The sequence below is a fragment of the Globicephala melas genome, chromosome 16, assembly GCF_963455315.2.
Source record: "Globicephala melas chromosome 16, mGloMel1.2, whole genome shotgun sequence".
Lineage (NCBI taxonomy): Eukaryota > Metazoa > Chordata > Mammalia > Artiodactyla > Delphinidae > Globicephala > Globicephala melas.
In genome coordinates, this window is record NC_083329.1 from 15,949,970 (window position 1) to 15,971,337 (window position 21,368).

The 21,368-nt window shown below is 44.2% G+C and overlaps 1 protein-coding gene and 1 pseudogene across 1 annotated transcript; one reads left to right on the top strand and one right to left on the bottom strand.

Annotated features, from left to right (window-relative positions):
* Positions 1–13,606: 13,606 nt before the first annotated feature.
* LOC115844938 (AT-rich interactive domain-containing protein 1A-like) lies at positions 13,607–21,036 on the top strand. Its single transcript, XM_030842438.2, is given in 3 exon segments — positions 13,607–13,619; positions 18,769–20,513; positions 20,515–21,036. Coding segments are annotated over 3 exon segments (2,280 nt in total).
* LOC115844939 (stress-70 protein, mitochondrial pseudogene) lies at positions 14,389–16,581 on the bottom strand (annotated as a pseudogene).
* Positions 21,037–21,368: the final 332 nt, after the last annotated feature.

The window sequence follows — 21,368 nt, forward strand, 5'->3', positions numbered from 1 at the left end:
GCCCGTGTTTGAATCTTTCTGACAACACTCTAGTGCAGAGTTTCTCAGCCTTGGCACCGTTGACATTTGGGGATGGATGACTCTTCGTTGTGGGTACTGTCTTGTGCATTGAAGGATGTCTAGCAGCATCCCTGGCCTCTACCCAGTAAATGCTACTAGCACTCCCCCGTTGGGACAACTGAAAATGTCTCCAGACGTTGCCAAATGTCCCCTGGGTGACAAAATTGCCCCCAGTTGAGAACCACTGCCTAGTGGTGTGGTTACTTATAGTTGTGGTAGAATTAAAACCTTTCCAGCTTAGCATCATTAGTCATTAGGGAAATGCAAACTAAAGCTACAGTGAGGTATCACCCCACACCTATAAGAATGGCTATGTTTAACAAAAAAGACAATACCAAGTCCTGGCAGGGGTGCAGGAAAACTGGAAGTCTTATACACTGCCAGTGGGAATGCAAAATAGTGCAACCACTCTGGAAAACAGTTTGGCCATTCCTTATAAAACTAAATATGCTAAAAACTAATAAAACTAAAAACCTAGAGAAGACCTGAAGAGAAACATTGAGAAGTAAATGCTGAGCTGTTGTTATCACTTATTGTGTAACTTTACTGGCAAGAGCAAAAGAGCTCTTTAGCCATTCCCCCCCCAAACAATGCTAAATTATATACAAATATATGTGAAAAGGTCAAGGGAACATAAGTTTGTGAACCTGTACTTTTCAGATTTTTTTACCTACACACTCAATGTTCCTATGAGGCTTTGCTTAATGACAAGAAAAAAACCTAAACATACACTTATTATGTGAGCCAGAGGTCCCACTCTGAAGTATTTATGCAAGTAAAGTGAAAACTTACATTCACACAAAAACCTGTATGTAAATGTTGATAGCAGCTTTATTTGTAATTGTCAAAAAAATAGAAACAACTTGAATGTCCTTCAACTTCTGTATGGATAAGCACTTTGGAACATCTATACAGTGGAATACTACACAGCAACAAAAAATAACAAACTACTGGTATATACAACAACGTGGGTGAATCACAAATACATTATGTTAAATGAAAGAAGCTACAGAATGTGTGATTCCATTTATAGACATCCTGGGAAAGGCAAAACTGTAGGGACAGAAAATAGATCATGGTCACCAGAAGCTGGAGGTGAGGGAGAGGGTCGCCTACAAAGGGCCCAGGGAAATTTTTTGGGGTGATGGAACTCTTTGATATCTTGATTGTCATTGTGGTTACCTGGCTGCATGTGTTTGTCAAAACTCGCAGGACTATCTGCTAAAAATTACATGGAGGACTATCAACTTCCTCCATGTAATTCATACATTCTACTCTATGTATTAATTTTAAAGCATGAAAAAGTGTGCCAGGGTTAAGAGAATTAAGTAAGCTAAAACAAATACAGTTCTCAATCTTTTCTAAGCTGAAAACTCATACTGTTCTTAGTAAACTAAGTAGAACACAAACAGCAAAATGTTGCTTCCATAGCAAAGGCCCAGACATTGTGCTGTCACATTCCCCAGGTACACCAAATGGCCTGGACAGTACGTGGCACACACAGGAAAGAGCCTACAGGTAAAACAAACCTACCGTACCAAGCTCTGGCCCATTAACTGGCCTCAGGCAGGTCTGGCTCCTTTCTGGTTTTGTTTTATGTCTTTGTTCACACATTTCTCCTTGGAAGAAAAGAATGCCCTTCTCTCTCATAATCTCAATACTGTATTTCCCAAGTCCCACCTCTTTACTGAGATCATTTTTTAAAATATCATAGGCTGTATCTTCTCTCCCTTTCCTGAACTCCTGCAGTATTTATTGCCTGCATGGTTGAGCAGACACTTCCCATATCATTTTCCTTAAACCTATTTATTTTTCCGTTCTGTGCAAATATATGCATGTCCTGTGTTCACATGTTGTTAGAGGGGGTCCTGAGCAAGTGTCTAGTAAGTGTTTCATGATGACGATGATGATGATGATGATGGTATCAAAGCAATGGACGGCCTGGTTCTTTTCCGGTTTAAGGATATACTTCTGCTTACATTGGGGTTTTTTAAAAGGCCAGATTTGGCTGCGAGAAGCAGTGGAAAGTGGATCTAGAGGGACAGAAGGAGAATATCCAGCATTCCTCTTAATTACCTCAGTGTGAGAAAGTTATGCACATGAGAAATCAAGTATCTTAATTGGTAAATGTACTCATCTTGAGATAAGAGTGTATGTTTCCAGCCCCGCTAAGCTAAATTTAGGGCTGGGGTTACAGTTCCCCAGACAGAATATTTTCTCCTGTACCCACACTGAGCTGCCAGGAATAATGATTTTAGGTGTAAGACTAAAAAGTTCTCCCAGCAAGCTGTCTTCAAGGTCAAGGGGACCATCTGGAGCTGAAATGAGAGATGAACTGACAGGCAGGGAAGGGCTGAGTGAGGCAGAGCTCACTGTGGGGATAATTGGCGTCTGGCCCCCCATGTTTGAAACTCTTCCCCTTATCCTTACTGTTCTCCATTTATTTTCTTAAAGATTAAAATGCAAAGAAAATATCAGTAAAACAAACTGCAATAAGAGAAGCTATAATGAAAGATAATGTACTAAAAAATAATTTCAATACAGTACAAAATGAAAGTCCACAAAGGTCAAGACTTCTGTCGTACTGGAAAGTCTAGAAGATACAAACCAGTGACCTAGGTTGTTGAAGCAAAAAATCCAAAAAAGGGCTTCCCTGGTGGCGCAGTGGTGGAGAATCCGCCTGCCGATGCAGGGGACACGGGTCCGTGCCCCGGTCCGGGAAGATCCCACATGCCGCGGAGCGGCTGGGCTCGTGAGCCACGGCCGCTGAGCCTGCGCGTCCGGAGCCTGTGCTCCGCAACGGGAGAGGCCGCAACAGTGAGAGGCCCGCGTACCGATTAAAAAAAAAAAAAAAAAAAAAATCCAAAAGGATTCTTCTTGGGTGAAACTTATAGAGCACCAGGTAAAAGGTCCAGTCAAGGCCTAGCAGAGGGCTTGGTTCAAAGGGTCTCTGCTACCCTGGTTCTTTGGTGTCAGCCACAGGTGGGCATCTGAGGCTGGAAACACCCACAAGGTTGTGTTCAGGTGTGTATGGTCAGGCCACTCAAGATGGCTGTTCTCTTGCTCTCTGTCCACCCCCTGCTCCACCAGTCCCTGCTTCACTCACATGACTATCCAATGCTCTTAATTATAGGGCTTAATTAGTCCCGGTAACTGATGAGCCCACCTGACGTCAATTCCCCTATAAATGGGAGCCTCCTCCTCCCCCCACCCCCTCACTGTGGTAAAGGCTGCTGCCGTGTCCTGCCCGTTGTCTGCTGCGCATGGTGGGGTGTCGCTCCAGGACGCTCTGTGTAAGATCCCCTGTCCGATAAATGATTGATCTCTGTCGCTTTCTGTGGGTTCTTTCTTTGGTCTCATGGCTGGGCAACTACAAGTCTTGTAGGCCTGTGCTCTATAGCCCAGCAAGGTGTTTTCCCCAGAAAGCCAAAGATCAGTAAAACTCAGCTGAAGCTGTGATCAGGCCTCTCCCTCTCTCTCTAAGAGACTCTACCCCAAGCCAGGGTAGATTAAGCCCACGTGAAACCTCTCATACATAGGACGTAACCCTTTGGGTTTCCAACAGGCAGAGTGTTGTCTTTGCTGACTTCCACTGAAACCCCCATGGCCTTGGTCAGAAGTTTGCGGGCAAAATAAAAAGTGGATCATAGAAGGAATTGCAGAATGTTACCTAGAAGGATGAGTTTAAATGCCTACAAATATTTATTCTATTTCAGTTCCCTCTGGTATAATTCCGCAGAGGTCAAGTTTATCAAAACTCAGGAGTCTTCTTCCCTCCAAAGTGGATGACACGCTGAAGATGTTTTCTTGAAGCAAGAAGGGGTAAGTCTGTCCTCTGAGTTCCAACTCTCACGAAATTTAAAAATGATAAAGTGACACACTGGAATTCAAGCTCGCAGATCCCACATTTACTAGTTACTAACAGATAATAATGCTGGAAGGATTGTGGCTTCAAAGAACATGTTTTGGAAATTATGTAAGTATTTATACAATGGATTATGAAAACCTTTTAAAAACAAACTTGGGTATTTACATCACAGACCTTCAGACTCCAAAAAAGTTGTTAAGCTCTGTGTGTCAACTGCCATTCGCTAGCATGAAGTCTTTTAAAAACTATTGCCTTGCAATGAAGTAATGAGAGAAAACTGCAAGAAAAATAAGGTTCATGAGCCCTCCCTCCAGACCACTACTCTGCATAATTTAAGGGGTAGAGAAAGAATATCTATCAGTGTAGGGAAATTACAAACTGTGACAAGAAATAAGGATAGAAAATGGAAGCTAGCCCTAACATAAGTAAACTGAAACTTCATAAAAAGGGAAGAACGTATTTACTTTTTCCCACTTTAATAAACTTTGTGGGACAAGAGATGAAATGATTTAATTCTGGGAGGAAAAACATGCACTTTTCATCTTCAAAGCACTTTCATTTGAATAAAATAGCTCCATGAAATTTAAAAAGTATCTAGTTTGATTAGCACTCATTGTAATTTTTAAAAATGTGCTTTTTAATTTGATAGATCAGAGACCATCATGATACACTTGGAGGTTCAATTAAGTGCTTTTAATGTCTTTTGTCCATAATAATCATCACTTTAATCTTTCATTATCTAATAGGAACACTTGCCTATGGGAATCATTCTTTTTTCTTTTCTTTTTTTAAAAAAAATAGTTCTCTAAACTAGTGGTCACTGGGACTCTGTAAGATGTAGAATGCTGGATCTCAAAACAGGGCTGGAAAATAGCACGTTGTAGATTAATACTAATAATATAATGCCTATAACATTTAAAAAGTAACAAGACAATAGTCTATGATGTATCTATGCATGGTTTAGGCACAAAATCTTGGGAAAAGATGCTTATTAGATTCATGATAGAAGTTGCCTCTGGGGAGGGAGAGGGAGGAATGGTGCTGGGCTGGAAAACAAGGGGCTTCAACTTTATTTTATTTATTTATTTATTTAAAAGCTCTTGAAACACGGCCCAGTGTTAATATTAATACATTCCAGTAGCTAGTGCCACATAGATATCTGTTGCCAATTATCTTTACTTTTCCATTTTTCTTTATCCTCCTGTTAATAAAACGTTAAATTTTAAGGAAATGGAAAAAGCCCAGTTGAGTTGAGTTGAACTCTATTATGAATTTGCCAACCATAAATGAAGCAACTGTTTTTGGGAGGGAAGCAAACATAAACTCCAATGATGGAAAAGTCAAATCTGACCCTTTGTATAAGGTCCTTCTGTTTCATTCTTGGATGAGAATGAGTCTGACTCCCAAAAAGAACCCTCCAGGGTTGCTGTCAGTAACAGCACTTTCTGTTGGTTGCACCTCCATGGACCCAGTTTTCCCTTTCGTTGCTCTTGTACCCCTTTCCCCTTCCTGGAATCCCCTATCCATGTGTTTGTTGGCATAATCAACATAACAGTTCGTAGTAAAAAAATTTTTTTATTGCACTACCGTATAAGGTTTGGGAATATAGGCTAAACACATCAAGGTAATTAAAAATAAGATTCTACCCCATTTAGTCAACTTATCTTTATTCAGTTGAACTTGCTAATCAGGCCTTTATTCAAACATCAGCTTTCTTTCTCCTGCTCCTGTCTATAGCTGAAGCCAGGACTCTCTTAATTCTCTTGGCCACTGGGCAGGTGAGAGCTTCCTGTCTGGCAAGACCCTATACCAAACGGTTATCCCCACGATCCACTTGATTTAGCTGCCCTTGTTTTCTGAGCATGTGTCTCTAGGACACTCTCAGCTACTGCCATTGGCTTTTCATCCTGTTACCTCTGCCAGTTCATGTATTTATTCTGTTCTGGTCGGTTTTCTAGGCCTTCAGTTTGCAAACTACTCATCCTGTTTCATGGGGGACTGGTAGAAGGATTTTTCAAACCTGCATATATTTAGGGGAGATTTATAATAAAACGACAAACATGCTGGAATTTTCAGAAGTATAGACATTCCTATAGAGAAAAGAAAAATAGAAATACAGAGGAATGCCTTAGCCATAGGGGTGAGCCAAAAAATCTATTTCTAGTTCAACCTATTAGCAATCCATGTTAAACCCATTCCTTAGAATCTATCCACACCACCCAGGGAAATAATCACCAGTGAGATGATGTTCATATTCAACTGCCCTTATGGGACAGGGACGTGCAAAACATCTGACTCAGGGACTTCAGCTCAGCTGCTCTGGAAAACAGACTTTAGAGGTGAACAATTCCAACATGAGGTTGGTGTTTAGACTGGATGACTGTTAAGGTCCTTTCAACTCTGGGATCCCACGATTCTATGAACATAAATTGTTTTCTAGAAAGAAATTAACACATCAAGTTATATTTGCACCCATTTATACAGAGTCACCAGACTTGACAGAAGTTCCAGTTCGTTTACGGACTTATTTAAAAAAAAAAAAAAAAACAGGTCTTGCAGCAACAGGGGTTGGACTGCTTCATGGAAAAACTTATCTACAGCACTACAAACTGAAAAAGGAATTTAGAAGGCCTCTGTGTACGGTCCTCTCCCAGCTGTGCTTGTCTTCTCTTCTTCAAAGTCTGATGTTGGCTGTAAAGTTTATCAAGTATTTTCTCTAGCAGAGCTTTGAGAATCCTTTCTGTGGCATCAGGGTTCCCAGCAGATGAATTTCAGGGGATGGAAGGGGAGGGGGTCATCGTTATTTGGATTCCAAAAGTAAAATCGTAAGAAAAGTATTGTCCTAGAAAATACATTTTCAAAAGGACATCTAAGGGGCAAGTAGGTAATGAGAAAATCATTTTGATTTGCAACAAAAAGCCCTGTTGTGGCTATAGTGACTGCGTTTCTTATTGAATAATTCAAGGATATTAAAATGAGGTTCAAATAAGAGGAAAACCTAAATGACAGGAAGAAAATGCTGACTGATGTCTTTAGCCTGACGTCATAGCTTCCCATAGAAAATGACGGACTTTTGTCTGATTTTTAACCAAGAAAATGGTAGCTCGCTTTATATTGTAGATGTGTATCTGAAATCTGATTATACAATAGACTTTGATCAATTGAATCACCTTCTGCACACTTTAACACTTGATGACTCATCACATTTTCCTCTAATTATTCTTTTGAGTGCAATCAGAAGGTGAGTTCTTTGGAAATGTTTTTGTATGTTAGTATTCAGCCCAGGCAGATAGATAGGCTTCAATAAACATTTAACAATGTGCATTTCCGAGATGCTTTGTATTAATTTCTAAGTGATTGTCAATTAGCCAGGACTTTATTGCCCTCCATAACCTGCCCTGCCCCCGCAGTGGCTGGTAATGACGTGTAATGCAATGTACTAGGGACAGCTATTTAAAGGTCTTCTGCTCAATTGAATTCAATAGTCTACTCCATCCTAGGACTCTGTGGATGTGGAAGTTTGAATTTTCATAAATCAGGGGAAATGGTGGAAAAATACTGTGGGGGGTAAGACCATGAACGTGAGTTCGGTAGGGTACGCTTGGAAAGAAAAGCACATATTCCATCGTGCATGAGAACAGAAAAAAGTCATGGCCTGAAAAAGGAAATTGGGTGAAACAAAAGAAGATACTAATATTAAAAAAACGTGATCTTTAATCAACAAATGCAGATGTGTCCTTGGACCTTGCACCTTTGGACGTCTTGAGTATCTGCGATTACCCAGGACATCGTGGTACCGTGTGGAGTTAGGGAGAATGAGGCCACGGAATAAACCCCAACCTGGGCTCCCCAACTCAAGCTGGGGTTTGGAGAGTCACTCTCTTGCCTGAAACCCAAGCTGCCACCCACCAGACAAATCATGGCTTGAATCAGAGAGCCCAGTGGGAGGGGGCTGGGGAGGCAGAGTGCCCATTTCAGTATCCATAAAAGGGCATTTTGGTGTCCTAGGTAGAACAGTCATGTGAGGACGAGCGGGAGGGCTCTGGAGGAAAGCGCTTGGGTCCCCAGAGCTCTGACAGCCACTTCCCAGCTCTGGAATCTTAAGCAGGTCATTCGCCCCACCAAGCCTCAGTAAAATGTGCTGGTACAGGACTTGTCTCACAGTGTTCTCTCAGATCGAGCGATGTGATCCATAAGAGCGTGTAGTGTAGTGCTTTAGTGTTTCTTATTCTACACAGTAAAATAAGAAACACTAAAAAAAAATTAGCTATCATTTCAAAGCATTTTCCCAAGTTATGCGTTGTTCCTGAGCTATTACCCTATTTTTCCAATTCCTACTCTAAGACAGACCCCTCTCCCCCAATGCATAGCTATAGTTATTAATATGAACGGGATGTCCACAGGGATGTAGTTTCTTGTGCGCCAGTAGAACTGCTTCTGTTAAGGGCCATAACCCTCCATTTCCTTATGATTTGCCTCTGACTGTGGCCCTCTCTTCCCTAACTGAGGTGTAATAATGAATTCACATAACTAACGTCCCTTGCTGTCACTGGCTTTTCCTACTGTTTATGATTTTCTGTTGTCTAATGACTACATGTCTGGGACTCCTATTTTTAACAAACATTTAAAACCTGACAGATGACAGCTCTTGGGTTATAATTGTTCAATAAAAATAAGATTCTCGGGCTTCCCTGGTGGCGCAGTGGTTGAGAGTCCGCCTGCCGATGCAGGGGACATGGGTTCGTGCCCCGGTCCGGGAAGATCCCACATGCCTCGGAGCAGCTGGGACCGTGAGTCATGGCCGCTGGGCCTGTGCGTCCGGAGCCTGTGCTCTGCAACGGAAGAGGCCACAACAGTGAGAGGCCCGCGTACCACAAAAAAATAAAAATAAAAAAATAAGATTCTCAACAGGTAGCTGTTAAAACAGAAGGGAGACTGACTTCTTAGGGAAGGTCACCTGATAACAGCGATTATTTTGACACAGCTGGAAAAACCGTATAAGAGGGAGGAACAGAAAATGCCCGGTCAACACCAGTGCCCTCAATCAAGGGAACTAAGAGCCATAAATTCTGCAACCGACTGATGCAGCGGTGGCAATGCCAGGACTCTGCTTCAATCTGCCTTCACCCTGTTCTGAAGCTCGGTGACCTTCTTGGAAGTGGGTGAATTGACCCGGCTATTTCTGGCAACAGTTCCGGTTCTCAGGCTCTTTATTCTAACAGTGCCACTTCTAAAGTAAGAAATATGTTGTCTGCCTGATACCAAGTCCTCAGGGCCAAACACATTCTTTCAATGATGGAGGGGAAAGTCTTGCATACATTGGACAGCAAACTAAAATATAAAGAAGCAAATATAACTTTTTCCTAGCTATTCTTGGGCAACTCACCTGGCTTGAAGCTGATGCACCATCTTTTCCCAGAATGAGGAAGGACACACACACACACACACACACACACACACACACACACACACACACACAAATGCAAAACACACATTTGCATGCATATGTATATATAAAAATTCTAGAACCTATATTTTTCTTACCTATTATTATATAATGTTGGAATTGGCTATAAAAAAGAAATGTTTATCTGTGAAGATATAAGAAATAAGTCTAAGGAAAACTGTAGACATTATTTGTCCCTTACCTACCATTATTTTCTTACTTGTTTTGTTGTATTTTTGTTAGTAGTATTGGAAAGTTTTCACTTTGAACTTCTTTCCAGTGGTGTGCCAACCATTCCTACATCTCTGCATCATGCCATACCCTGAAACCCAAATCTCTTTTCTCAGCTGCTTGGTAGACTTCTCACCCTGCGTGTCCACGTCAAACTCAAGAACCTCCAACCACACATCTGACTCTGTTTCCTTGAACTTCCCCCACCCCAACCCCAACAAGACATGCTACTGGTCTTGCCTTCCTTTCTGTGATTTATGGCCTTCTCGCATCGTCTTGACTCACTTAACGCATCTCCCCTTTTCCAGTTCTACTCACCTGTCCACCCTCCCTGTTCTTGTCAAGTACGTGCAATGGAACTCAAATCTGACTCGAGAATTCATTTACTTAAAACCTTCCATGACTCTCTTCGCCCTTCAGAATGAACTCCAAAATTCCTGGTAAGATCTATAGACTCCTTCCTGGTCTAGCCTTTTCCTGTTTATCGGGAGTCGTTTCCCACTGCAGTAGCCTTGGCAGGCGTACGCTCCAGCCATGCAAATGTTCTTGCTGTCTTCGGAATCCAGCCTATTCTTTCTTGCCTCCCTGCCTTTGGAAAGTTCTCTCCTCTGCTTGGAATGCCCTTTTCATCTTGGCAAAAACTACAAAATCAACCAAGTTCCAGCTCACTTGATACTTTGTAGGAGATGCTCTTCCTAATTATCCAAGCCTGTTTTAGAATCTGTTCCCTTTTTGGGGGTCTCATGGTAAACCTTGCATCATTCAATTAGGGACTTGCATTGGCTGCTTCCTCCATCAGGCTGTGAGCTCCTTGGGGGCCAGGATTGGTAACTGTGTGTTTCCATTACCCAAGATGGCACCTGGCTTCTAGTTGGAGTGCAAAAAATATTTCTGGACAGAAAAATATTAATTAACCCATAAAATTTGATCTCTTGAAAAACCCATTAGAAAGTTACTGGGTTTGCCTTCTAGGAGAGCGTGAACTTTTAGGAAAACACCCTTGGTTAAAAGTAGGTAGTTAACAGCTCATTGGAGCTAGGAAAAGATCTTAGCTGTTACCCTGTTCAACCAGCAGCCTTTTTCAAATTCAACATTGTGGTAAAGACGTATAAAATTATTCCCCCAAACTTACTGGGAGCAGAGGGTATTAGAACCCATGCAGGTCCCTATACCTAGTTTGGGGGTCTTTTTTTCTGATGCTTCCATTGGAAGTGTCCAGAATAGGAATTATTTGCAATACTCTCCTGTCATAGATTTAACCTGCCATATAGATGTGGGTAATTCTACAGGTCAGACAAACTGCTAGTTTATATAAATAAATACTGAAACAAAAACTGTTGTACTTGAGCCCTAGGCAGTAAATCAGGTTGAAGGGGAGTAGCTAAAACTGTCAACGGCTCTGCCCATGAAGGATGTTGGAAGTCATAGGATAGGAGAAAAAGCAAGTAGTCAGACAGAGAAGTTAGGCTTGATGAGGTTCAGATTATCAGACTTTGGGGCTGCCTATTTAAATAATGTGAACCTTTTGGGCTTAAACTCTGTGGGTCCCTCACGTCCCAGGGGATTTTATGTCCTTCCTCTGAGCAGGAAAGCTCCGGATGCCATTGGAAAGGCTGCTTTCTCAGCATCCCGAGAGCCACACCCAGGTCCTCTCTGAAGATAAGGAACAAGTGCAAAACAAAACAAAAATTCATCTTTGTCAAGCCTGAGAAAAGGAATTGAAATTAGAATTTGGGAGCATGGATTTATTAATTTAAAAGATTAGGTGAGTATGTACTGAGTGCTAAGCATGGCCATCCTTGTTTTATAGGTGAGGAAGTGAGGCTTGAGGGGCAAATAATTGGCCTAGGGTCAGATCTGGTGACAGAAAACCTAAGACCCAGGTCTGTTGGCATCACAACCATTCTGCTCTGCTGCTGCTTCATTCAGTGTGGCAGAAATACTTGGGGCTTTTTACTGTGGCTGAATTCATTTGCCTATGCCAGGAGAGGTGGAACCCAACCCAATCATGGAAAGGGTTCTAGAAAGCAAGGCAGAAGACTTGGTTCTAGTTCTGGCTGAGATTCACCATCTAGGAGCAAGTGTTTAGTGGGAATGCTGGTGAGATTTTGGGAGAAAATAAAGGATTTGTTGGGTGTAGGCAATGGTTATGTGCTTGACATATAACCGTAGCACCTCTGAGGCCCCCTACATCACACGTGACAGAACTCTTAGGGCCTGGAGCTGAGACTACCCATGTCAACATGGCTTGCTTGTTTGTTCCAGGAACTCTTCCCTCAGAAACGATAAGATTGTAAACCAATAATAACTGCACAGTTTGCCTCAGGAAATTCCTGCAGATCAGTTTATCCAGAGCAACAGGTAAACAGCTGGCTATTCAAACAACAGTTAGTTAGTGAAGACTTGCTTCAAGCCCCTCGCCCTGTTGCTTCCACTGATCCTATGATGCTACGAAATCTGCCCAATATCAGTCAGCTCCACCTTGAAAGACCTGCTGTAAGTCACTTGAGACCAGATCCTAAAACCCTATAAATATCCATTTTGACTTTCTCTTCTGAGAAACTAAGACTTTGTCAAGACGGCATTCTCCCTTACTGCACCAAGTTCTGATAAATTTAGCTTTGCTGTTATCAAAAAGTGGTCTGGTGACCTTTTGCGGACTTCCAGGCCCATTTTATTGATGTGGAAACTGAGGTTCAGAGAGACTGAGTAAATGCATTCAAGTCACACAGGCAGTAATGTAGACTAGTGGTAGGCCAGAATCTGGCAGAACCAGATTCAAATCTGGTTGTCTGCTCTCCAGACCAGGTTACCCCGAAAGCCTTCACTTCTTAGCTGTAAGATGAGAGAATTGTGTTGGCTCATGAAGACTGAGATGCTCCCTTGCTTGCTTTCAACTTTGATAAAAACAAACTGAACTATTTTCAAAGCTAGAATAAATTTTCTCCTCTTCTGTCTTCTGTTGAAATATTTTCTCCAGTTTTCGTCTTATATGTTTTTGTCTACAGAAATAAAAATGCAAGCCTAGTAGAAAAGGACCCTATCACATTTCTTTTTATTGTGGTAAAAAACAAATACCGTAAAATTCACCATTCTAACCATTTGAAAGCTCACAATTCAGTGGCATTTAGTACATGTAAAAAGGGGCAATCATCATTCCTCTCCAATTCCAGAACATTTTCATCACCCAAAGGGAATGGTGCACCCATTAAACATTCTCCATGACCCCCTACCCCGGCCTCTGGTGACCATTTATCCACATGCTGTCTTTATAGATTGGCCTATTCTGGACATTTCATGTAAATGGAATAATGTAACATATGGCTTTTGTGTCTGATTCGCACTTAGCATAAAGCTTTCAAGATCCCATCAGATTTTGTCTTTTGTAATATTCATGGTATATCTTTGACACTGAATGGTAGCAAAGGAACAAGCCAAACACATGAATTATTATGACTGAGAGTTTTTCTCCTACAGGGAGAGGCAAAGAAGTGGTCCTCAAGGGCAACAATGGGAAGGGAAACCGTTCACATCCCTTGGCCACTTGACCTAAGGATTGCTCTCCATCACTTTCCCTGGGACCTGGGCTGAGTCTGATGATGAGACTACATGCAGGAAGGGCAAGGAGCCCATCATCTGACTTGGCCGTGATTTTGTTGACCTGCCTGGTCTTTTCCTGGCATAGTCCTTGTATGGACATGAGGACAGTGCAGCAAGCTATTGGAAGATGCCTAGTAACAGGGTGAGATTTCAGCTGGGCTCCAGCTTGCCCTTAGGACAGTTTATGTTCAATTTCACCAGACTAACTGGAAAGAGGCTGCAGGACACTTTTTCTGTCCATGCCTAGCAGGAACCATTGCTCTCTTAATTTCTTACGCAAAGAGAAGTCAGTCTTTTTGATGTGATTGTGGAGTTCAGGTACTCCTTCTTCGGGTGTGCCAAGGGGCTGGTGTTGGTGAGTCAGTCTCTTTGAGATGCTTAGATTGAGAAGGATGCTCTCGATGAACCGTTCGGATAAGTGCATAGAAGGAAGTTTCTACTGCAGCACACGCAGAATCCTCTCCTATCAGACGCCTAAAAATGTCAAAGAAAGGCAATGGTGTGCCTAATACTGACAAATCTAAATCATGATTTGATGCCAGAGACTAATATAAGTCTTTTCTCCCGTGACAGCTCCACACTTAGAAAAGTTACTCCATCATTTCCTATTCCAGTTAATGTCAAATTGAAAATTGTTGCTTGATAAATTATTAGCAGGAAATTTTATGTTTTTTCCTTAGAGGATTTTTTTTTTTTTTTTGCTTTTCCTATTTATTTTTTTAAAAATCCAGAATGGATCAAAAAGAACACTCATCAGGGATACAGGTGCCAGACACAGGCCAAAGGGTAGCTAGGAAAGTATGCCTTCAGAAAGTTTGGGAGACTTGCGTTTTAGAAGCTGGACCTCACATAAATAGCTATCTTAGTTTTCCATTGATTTAGCTTCCCCTGCCCTACCTCCCAACATGGCACAGCTGGTTTGCCTTGCAGGGCCTCAGTTGAAGAACTCCATATACACACAGGCTGGTACAGCAGTACTTAGGTAACTAGAAGGATCTCATCCCCCTATGGTCTCATTCCAGACCTGTCTTCAGTGTGTGAGATGGTTTCACCCCTTTGAAAATACAGCTACTTCAGCACAAAACAACGTTAAATCTTTAGAATGATCGATAAATCATCTTTCCCCCCATTTTACATGCAACTGAAAAGGAATGACAGGCTAGGGACAGAACACTGTGAATTTTGTACTGTTGGGAATTATCACTTGTTAAATGATCATTAGCTAATGGTCACGAAATTTACACATTCAGGAAATTATATAGAGAGTACTGCAAAAACACAGTAGAAGACTGAAGTTTTGCCCATTTCAGCTCAGGAAATCCCTTCACTCCCAAGCATCATAATATGTTGTCCTTTCGACTCCAGAGTTTACTGCCTTCCCGCTCAGATGCCATCTTTTTGTATGCCATTTCGAAGAGCTTCAATGATGCTTGCTGAAGGGAAGATGCTGCCTGCCTTATGTTTTCTCCTGTTTCACTGTCTTTTCGAGCGAGGCGCTCCCTCATTTTGGAAATCTCTTCTTTTAGCTTGTGGCACTCATCAGCAGGCAATTGGTCCTTGAATTCTTCCATCTTGGTTTCTGTGTCATGAATGATTCCTTCAGCCATATTAACTGCTTCAACTCGTTCCTTCTTTCGCCGGTCTTCCTCAACATACTTCTCTGCATTTTTAACCATATTTTCAATATCATCTTTGCTTAACCCACCGGAAGACTGGATCACACTCTGCTGCTCGCGTCCTGTACCCTTATCTTTGGCAGAAACATGTACAATCCCATTGGCATCAATGTCAAATGTAACTTCAATCGGAGGGACTCCACGAGGGGCTGGGGGAATCCCAATCAAAGTAAACTGTCCAAGAAATCTGTTGTCTCCAGCCATCTCTCTCTCACCCTGACACACTTTAATCTCCACTTGAGTCTGTCCATCAGCAGCTGTAGAAAACACCTGGCTCTTCTTGGTTGGAATAGTGGTGTTCCTGTTAATAAGCTTGGTGAAGACACCTCCCAGAGTCTCAATACCCAGAGACAGGGGAGTGACATCCAAGAGTAGCACATCTGTGACATCACCAGCCAGCACACCTCCCTGAATGGCAGCTCCAATGGCCACAGCCTCATCAGGACTGACAGCTTTACTTGGGGCTTGACCAAAGAGATCCTGCACAGTCTGCTGAACCTTGGGCATCCTAGTCATGCCACCAACCAGAATCACTTCTCCTATGTCACTTTTGCTGGCTTCTGCATCTTGCATGGCTTTTTGGCATGGAGCTATGGTCCTTCTGATTAGATCAGTAACAATCCCCTCAAACTGAACCCCGGTCAGCTTCATATTCAAATGCTTGGGCCCAGAAGCATCCATTGTAAGGTGTGGCAAATTGATGTCAGTCTGCACAGATGAAGAGAGTTCACACTTGGCCTTCTCAGCGGCTTCCCGAACCCTTTGAAGCGCCATGTTGTCTTTGGTCAAATCAACCCCTGTCTCTCTTTTGAACTCCTTCACAATGTGACGCAGCAAGGCCTGGTCGAAGTCTTCACCACCTAAAAACGTGTCTCCATTGGTGGATTTCACCTCAAATACTCCTTTCTGAATTTCCAGCATGGAAATATCAAAAGTTCCATCACCTAAATCATATACGACAATAATTTTGTCTTCTGATTTGTCTAGACCGTAAGCAAGAACAGCTGCTGTGGGTTCATTAATTACCCAAAGCACATTTAGTCCAGATATCTGGCCAGCATCCTTAGTGGCCTGTCTCTGAGAGTCACTGAAATACGCTGGGACGGTGATCACAGCATCTTTTGCTGTGTGCCCCAAGTAATTTTCTGCAGTCTCTTTCATCTTCATCAACACAAATGCTCCAATCTGACTCGGGGAATAGAGTTTTCCATGAGCTTCAACCCAGGCATCGCCTTTGGAGGCACGGACAATTTTAAAAGGAACATTTTTAATGTCTTTTTGAACTTCTGGGTCATCATATCGCCGGCCAATGAGACGCTTGGTAGCATAGAATGTGTTGTTTGGGTTGGTGACAGCCTGTCGCTTGGCCGGCACGCCAACAAGTCGCTCACCATCCGCTGTAAAGGCTACAACTGAAGGGGTGGTTCTGGCCCCTTCAGCATTCTCTAGCACCTTTGCTTTGTTAACCTTCCATAACTGCCACACAGGAGTTGGTGGTACCCAAATCAGTACCAACAGCTGCTCCCTTGATCGCTTCTGATGCATAGTCCCGCCTTGAAACAATTCTAAAAGTTTCATGACTAAAGCCATTCCAGCCATCCTGGTGGCGGGCGACTGGGGGGCCCCGAGAGGCTGCGGCGCCGACAAGACGGGCTACTGCGGCTCGGCTGGCGCTTATCATGACTGGTAAATAGTGGAAATACGAGGCAGCAAACACGCGCTCGGACCACCGAGAATTGCGCGGCGCGGAGATGCTAGCGCTTCTGGAAACCTCCAACTACGTGAGGTGGGGGGCGGGGTTTGATCGCTGCGGCCTGGAAGCCCGCTCTTCCGCTGAGGCGCCGCCGCGCTGCCTGATAAGAAAATACCTGAACGCTGCTTCCGGAGTCAGGGCCTATGGCTAACACGCTTTGGGGCATGATGGTAGGGAAAAGCGTGTCCTCCCGTGCCAGCTGCGGCAGGTCTGGGCTCCGTGACAGACCAGGAGGCTAAAAGAGGTATATCAAGGATTTCTTTTTCTTTCTTTCCCCCGTCTGAGTTATGTGTGATATGGGATGTAAAAATACAAAAAGAAAAGCCAAAAAATGTCATGATGTTTCCTCTTTTCAACCTTTATGGTTAAAACAAAGGGTCACAGTGAGTTCAAAAATATTTATCTTGGGCTTCCCTGGTGGCGCAGTGGTTGAGAGTCCGCCTGCCGATGCAGGGGACACGGGTTCGTGCCCCGGTCCGGGAGAATCCCACGTGCCGTGGAGCGGCTGGGCCCGTGAGCCATGGCCGCTGAGCCTGTGCGTCCAGAGCCTGTGCTCCGCAATGGGAGAGGCCACAGCAGTGAGAGGCCCGCGTACCACAAAAAAAAAAAAAAAAAAAAAAAATCTTATAAATATTGCATAGAAAATCATAAGTTGAGATAAATGTCACAGAAGCCATTGAAACATATGACCACAGTCAATTTATGAGCAACTTAAAATATAGAAGCTCTCCAGGGTAGTAAGATTGCTGTGAAATTATAAAACATTAGCTTTCTTTTCAAATATGGCAAGCATCTAGGCAGGAATTCTGAACTCGGGGTCAGTAGATCCCTTGGAAATGATTGTGACACTTATCATGCATGTGCATCTTTCTGGGGTGAAGATCATAACCTTTTTTCCCTTTTCTTTTTTTCTTTTGTAACTTTAAGGGGTTGGTGACCGAAGGATAAGAAGATTCTTTGCTCTAAGAGGTGGTTGGACTACAGTGATTTTAAAGTGATTCCAATCCTGAGATTCTTTGAAATCAGCCTTGAATTAATCAAGGATATTTTCATGGCTGATATGTTGCCACTAACAAGCAGTGGGTTGGCTGTATAACATATTGGCTCTTATTGATTGTTTGCAAATAAGTTGCCCACCAATCATTATCGAGCCTTTGGACATTCTTTTATTTTTCTTAAATATACATTTATTTATTTATTTGGCTATGCTGGGTCTTAGTTGCGCCATGCATGTGGGATCTAGTTCCCTGACTGGGGATCAAACCCAAGCCCCCAGCAATGGGAGTGCGGAGTCTTAACCGCTGGACCACCAGGGAAGTCCCCAAGCCTTCGGCCATTCTTAATGTCCGCTAACAGGATGTAGCCTATTATATCAAATCTCCCTGTAATTGTCACTGTTTAAATAACTGTGTTTATTCCTCATTGGACAAGTATCTATTGAATAATATTATTTGAAAATTAATTGATTTAACATATTTGGTAGGTTTAAATATGTTTCATTGCCTTCCCTAAAGAGTAGATGACATTCTATGAAGGAATATTTCATAATACATGTCCACAATTTCTCACTCTCAATTCCCAAATCTAGAAAGCTCTGAAGATAGAGGTTTTTTTCCATAACTCACTTGCGAGTAAATGCGACCTGAATTGAACTCATTTGGCAGTAAGATCTGACCTGAACTGGCATGAGGCTTTTTGTAGTCATTATTTATCTACTCAGTATGAACAATCATACATTTCACTGCAGAGACGTTAATGTTTGATTATGGAATGCTGACCTGGGACCCTGCTTAAGATGTTCTGTACTATGCACCGTATTATGTTCCTAGAATCCCCCAAATCCTGAATTCTAAAACATATCTTCCCCCACAGGCTCTCAGGTAAGAGTTTGTGGACTTAGACCCTATATTTTTGCCTGAGAAGCTTTTGTAATGCTGTGTGTATGTGCCTGTGCGGTCACGTTTAAAAGAAGAACAAAGCACCTTTCTCATCTCTCCAAACCGGACTGTCACACAATAAATTACTTCTGACCTTTGAGAAATGAACTTTAAAAAGCACTCATTCACAATTACGCCAGCAGGCAGAGCACGGGCTCTGCCCTGCAAGGCGCTGCCTATCAGGGCGTGAACCAAACATGAAATGCTGCACACGGATCAGAGAGCCAACCATGAAGGCCCATGGCCTTCCCGTGGCACACGCCAGCCCCCATATGGTCCTTCTGCCCCCGTGCCCCCCATGACAAGGCCCCCTCCGTCCAACTACCAGCCCCCACCAAGCATGCAGAATCACATTCCTCAGGTATCCAGCCCTGCTCCCCTGTCCCGGCCAATGGAGAACCGCACCTCTCCTAGCAAGTCTCCATTCCTGCGCTCTGGGATGAAGATGCAGAAGCCAGGTCCCCCAGTACCTGACTCACACATAGCACCTGCCCCTGTGCAGCCCCCTATGATTCGGCGGGACATCACCTTCCCACCTGGCTCTGTTGAAGCCACACAGCCTGTGTTGAAGCAGAGGAGGTGGCTCACGACGAAAGACATCGGAACCCTGGAGGCGTGGCGGGTAATGATGTCCCTCAAGTCTGGGCTGCTGGCAGAGAGCACGTGGGCATTAGACACCAGTAACATCCTGCTGTATGATAACAACAGCATCATGACTTTCAACCTCAGTCAGCTCCCAGGGTTGCTGGAGCTCCTTGTGGAATATTTCCCACGTTGCCTGATTGAGATCTTTGGCATTTTAAAGGAGTATGAGGTGGGTGACCCAGGACAGAGAACACTACTGGACCCTGGGAGATTCAGCAAAACGTCTAGTCCAGCTCCTGTGCAGGGAGAGAAGGAGGAAGACCTTCTAGGTCCTAAACTAGAGGAGGAAGAAGAGGAGGAAGTAATTGAAAATGATGAGGAGATGGCCTTTGCGGACAAGGACAAAGCCGCCTCAGAGAATAGTGAGGAGAAGCTGATTAGTGAGTTTGACAGGCTTCCAGTAAAGCTTGTGCAAAAGAACGACCCATCTACGGTGGGCTGCTCAGATAAGCTTGGGCGCGTGCAGGAGTTTGACAGTGGCTTGCTGCACTGGCGGATTTGTGGGGGGGTCACCACTGAGCATATCCAGACCCGCTTTGAGAGCAAAACAGAGCTGCTGCCTTCCCGGCCTCATGTACCCTGCCCACCAGTCACTCGGAAGTATGTCACAGCAGTAGAGGGTACCCCAGGGACAACAGAGCAGGAGGGCCCCCCGACTGATGGCCCTCCAGAAAAACGGATCCCAGCCACTATGGATGACATGTTGTCCACCTGGTCTAGCACATTGACCGAGGAGGGAGCCAAGAGTGTAGAGGCCACCAAGGAAAGCAGCAAGTTTCCATTTGGCATCAGCCCAGCACAGAGCCATCGGAACATCAAGATCCTAGAGGATGAACCCCACAGTAAAGATGACACCCTACTGTGTACCCTTCTGGGCTGGCAGGATTCCCTAGCCAAACGCTGCGTCTGTGTCTCCAATACCATCCGAAGTCTGTCATTTGTGCTAGACTTCGACTTTGAGATGTCCAAGCACCCGGGGCTGCTGCTCACCCTGGGCAAGCAGATCCTTCTGCACCACAAGCACCCGGAACGGAAGCAGGCGCCACTGACTTACGAGAAGGAGGGGAAGCAGGACCAAGGGGTGAGCTGCAACAAAGTGGAGTGGTGGTGGGACTGCTTGGAGATGCTTTGGGAAAACACCTTGGTCACGCTCGCCAACAGTTCGGGGCAGCTGGACCTCTCCCCATACCCCGAGGGCATTTGCCTGCCTGTCCTGGATGGACTCCTACACTGGGCAGTCTGCCCTTCAGCTGAAACCCAGGACCCCTTCTCCACCCTGGGCCCCAACGCCATCCTCCCCCCCCCAGAGACTGGTCTTGGAAACCCTCAGCAAACTCGGCATCCAGGACAGCAATGCGGACCTGATCCTGGCCACACCCCCCTTCAGCCACCCGGAGAAGTTGTACAGCACCATGGTGCGCTTCCTCAGTGACCCAGAGAACCCTGTGTGCCAGGAGATGGCTGTGGTACTCCTAGCCAACCTGGCACAGGGTGACAGCCTGGTAGCCCGTGCCACTGCAGTGCAGAAAGGCAGCATCGGCGACCTCCTGGGCTTCCTGGAGGACAGCCTTGCTGCCAGACGGTTCCAGCAGAGCCAGGCCAGCCTGCTCCACACGCAGAACCCGCCCTTTGGGCCAGCTAGTGTGGACGTGATGTGGCAGGCTGCCTGTGCGCTGCTGGCCCTGGCCAAGGTGGACGAGAAACACTCGGAGTTCACGCTGTATGAGTCACGGTTGTTGGACATCTCGGTATCACCGTCGATGAACTCACTGGTTTCACAAGTCATTTGCGATGTTCTGTTTTTGATTGGTCAGTCATGACAGCCGTGGGACGCCTCCCTCCCTGTGTGCGCGTGCGCGCGCGTGGAGAACTTAGAAACTGTTGCCCTTTACTGATGCAAAACCACCTCAGAATCCAGTTTACCCTGTGCTGTCCAGCTTCTCCCTTGGAAAAAAAGTCTCTCCTAGTTCTCTTTCCTCCTCCTCGCCCCTTCCTCCTCCCAATCTTTCTATTCCCTGTCCCCTCAGGACCCTGCCCTATTTGAAAAGACAAAGCTCTGCCTACATAGAAGACTTCTTTTATTTTAACCAAAGTTACTGTCGTTTACAGTGAGTTTGGGGGAAAAAAAATACAAATAAAAATGGCTTTCCCA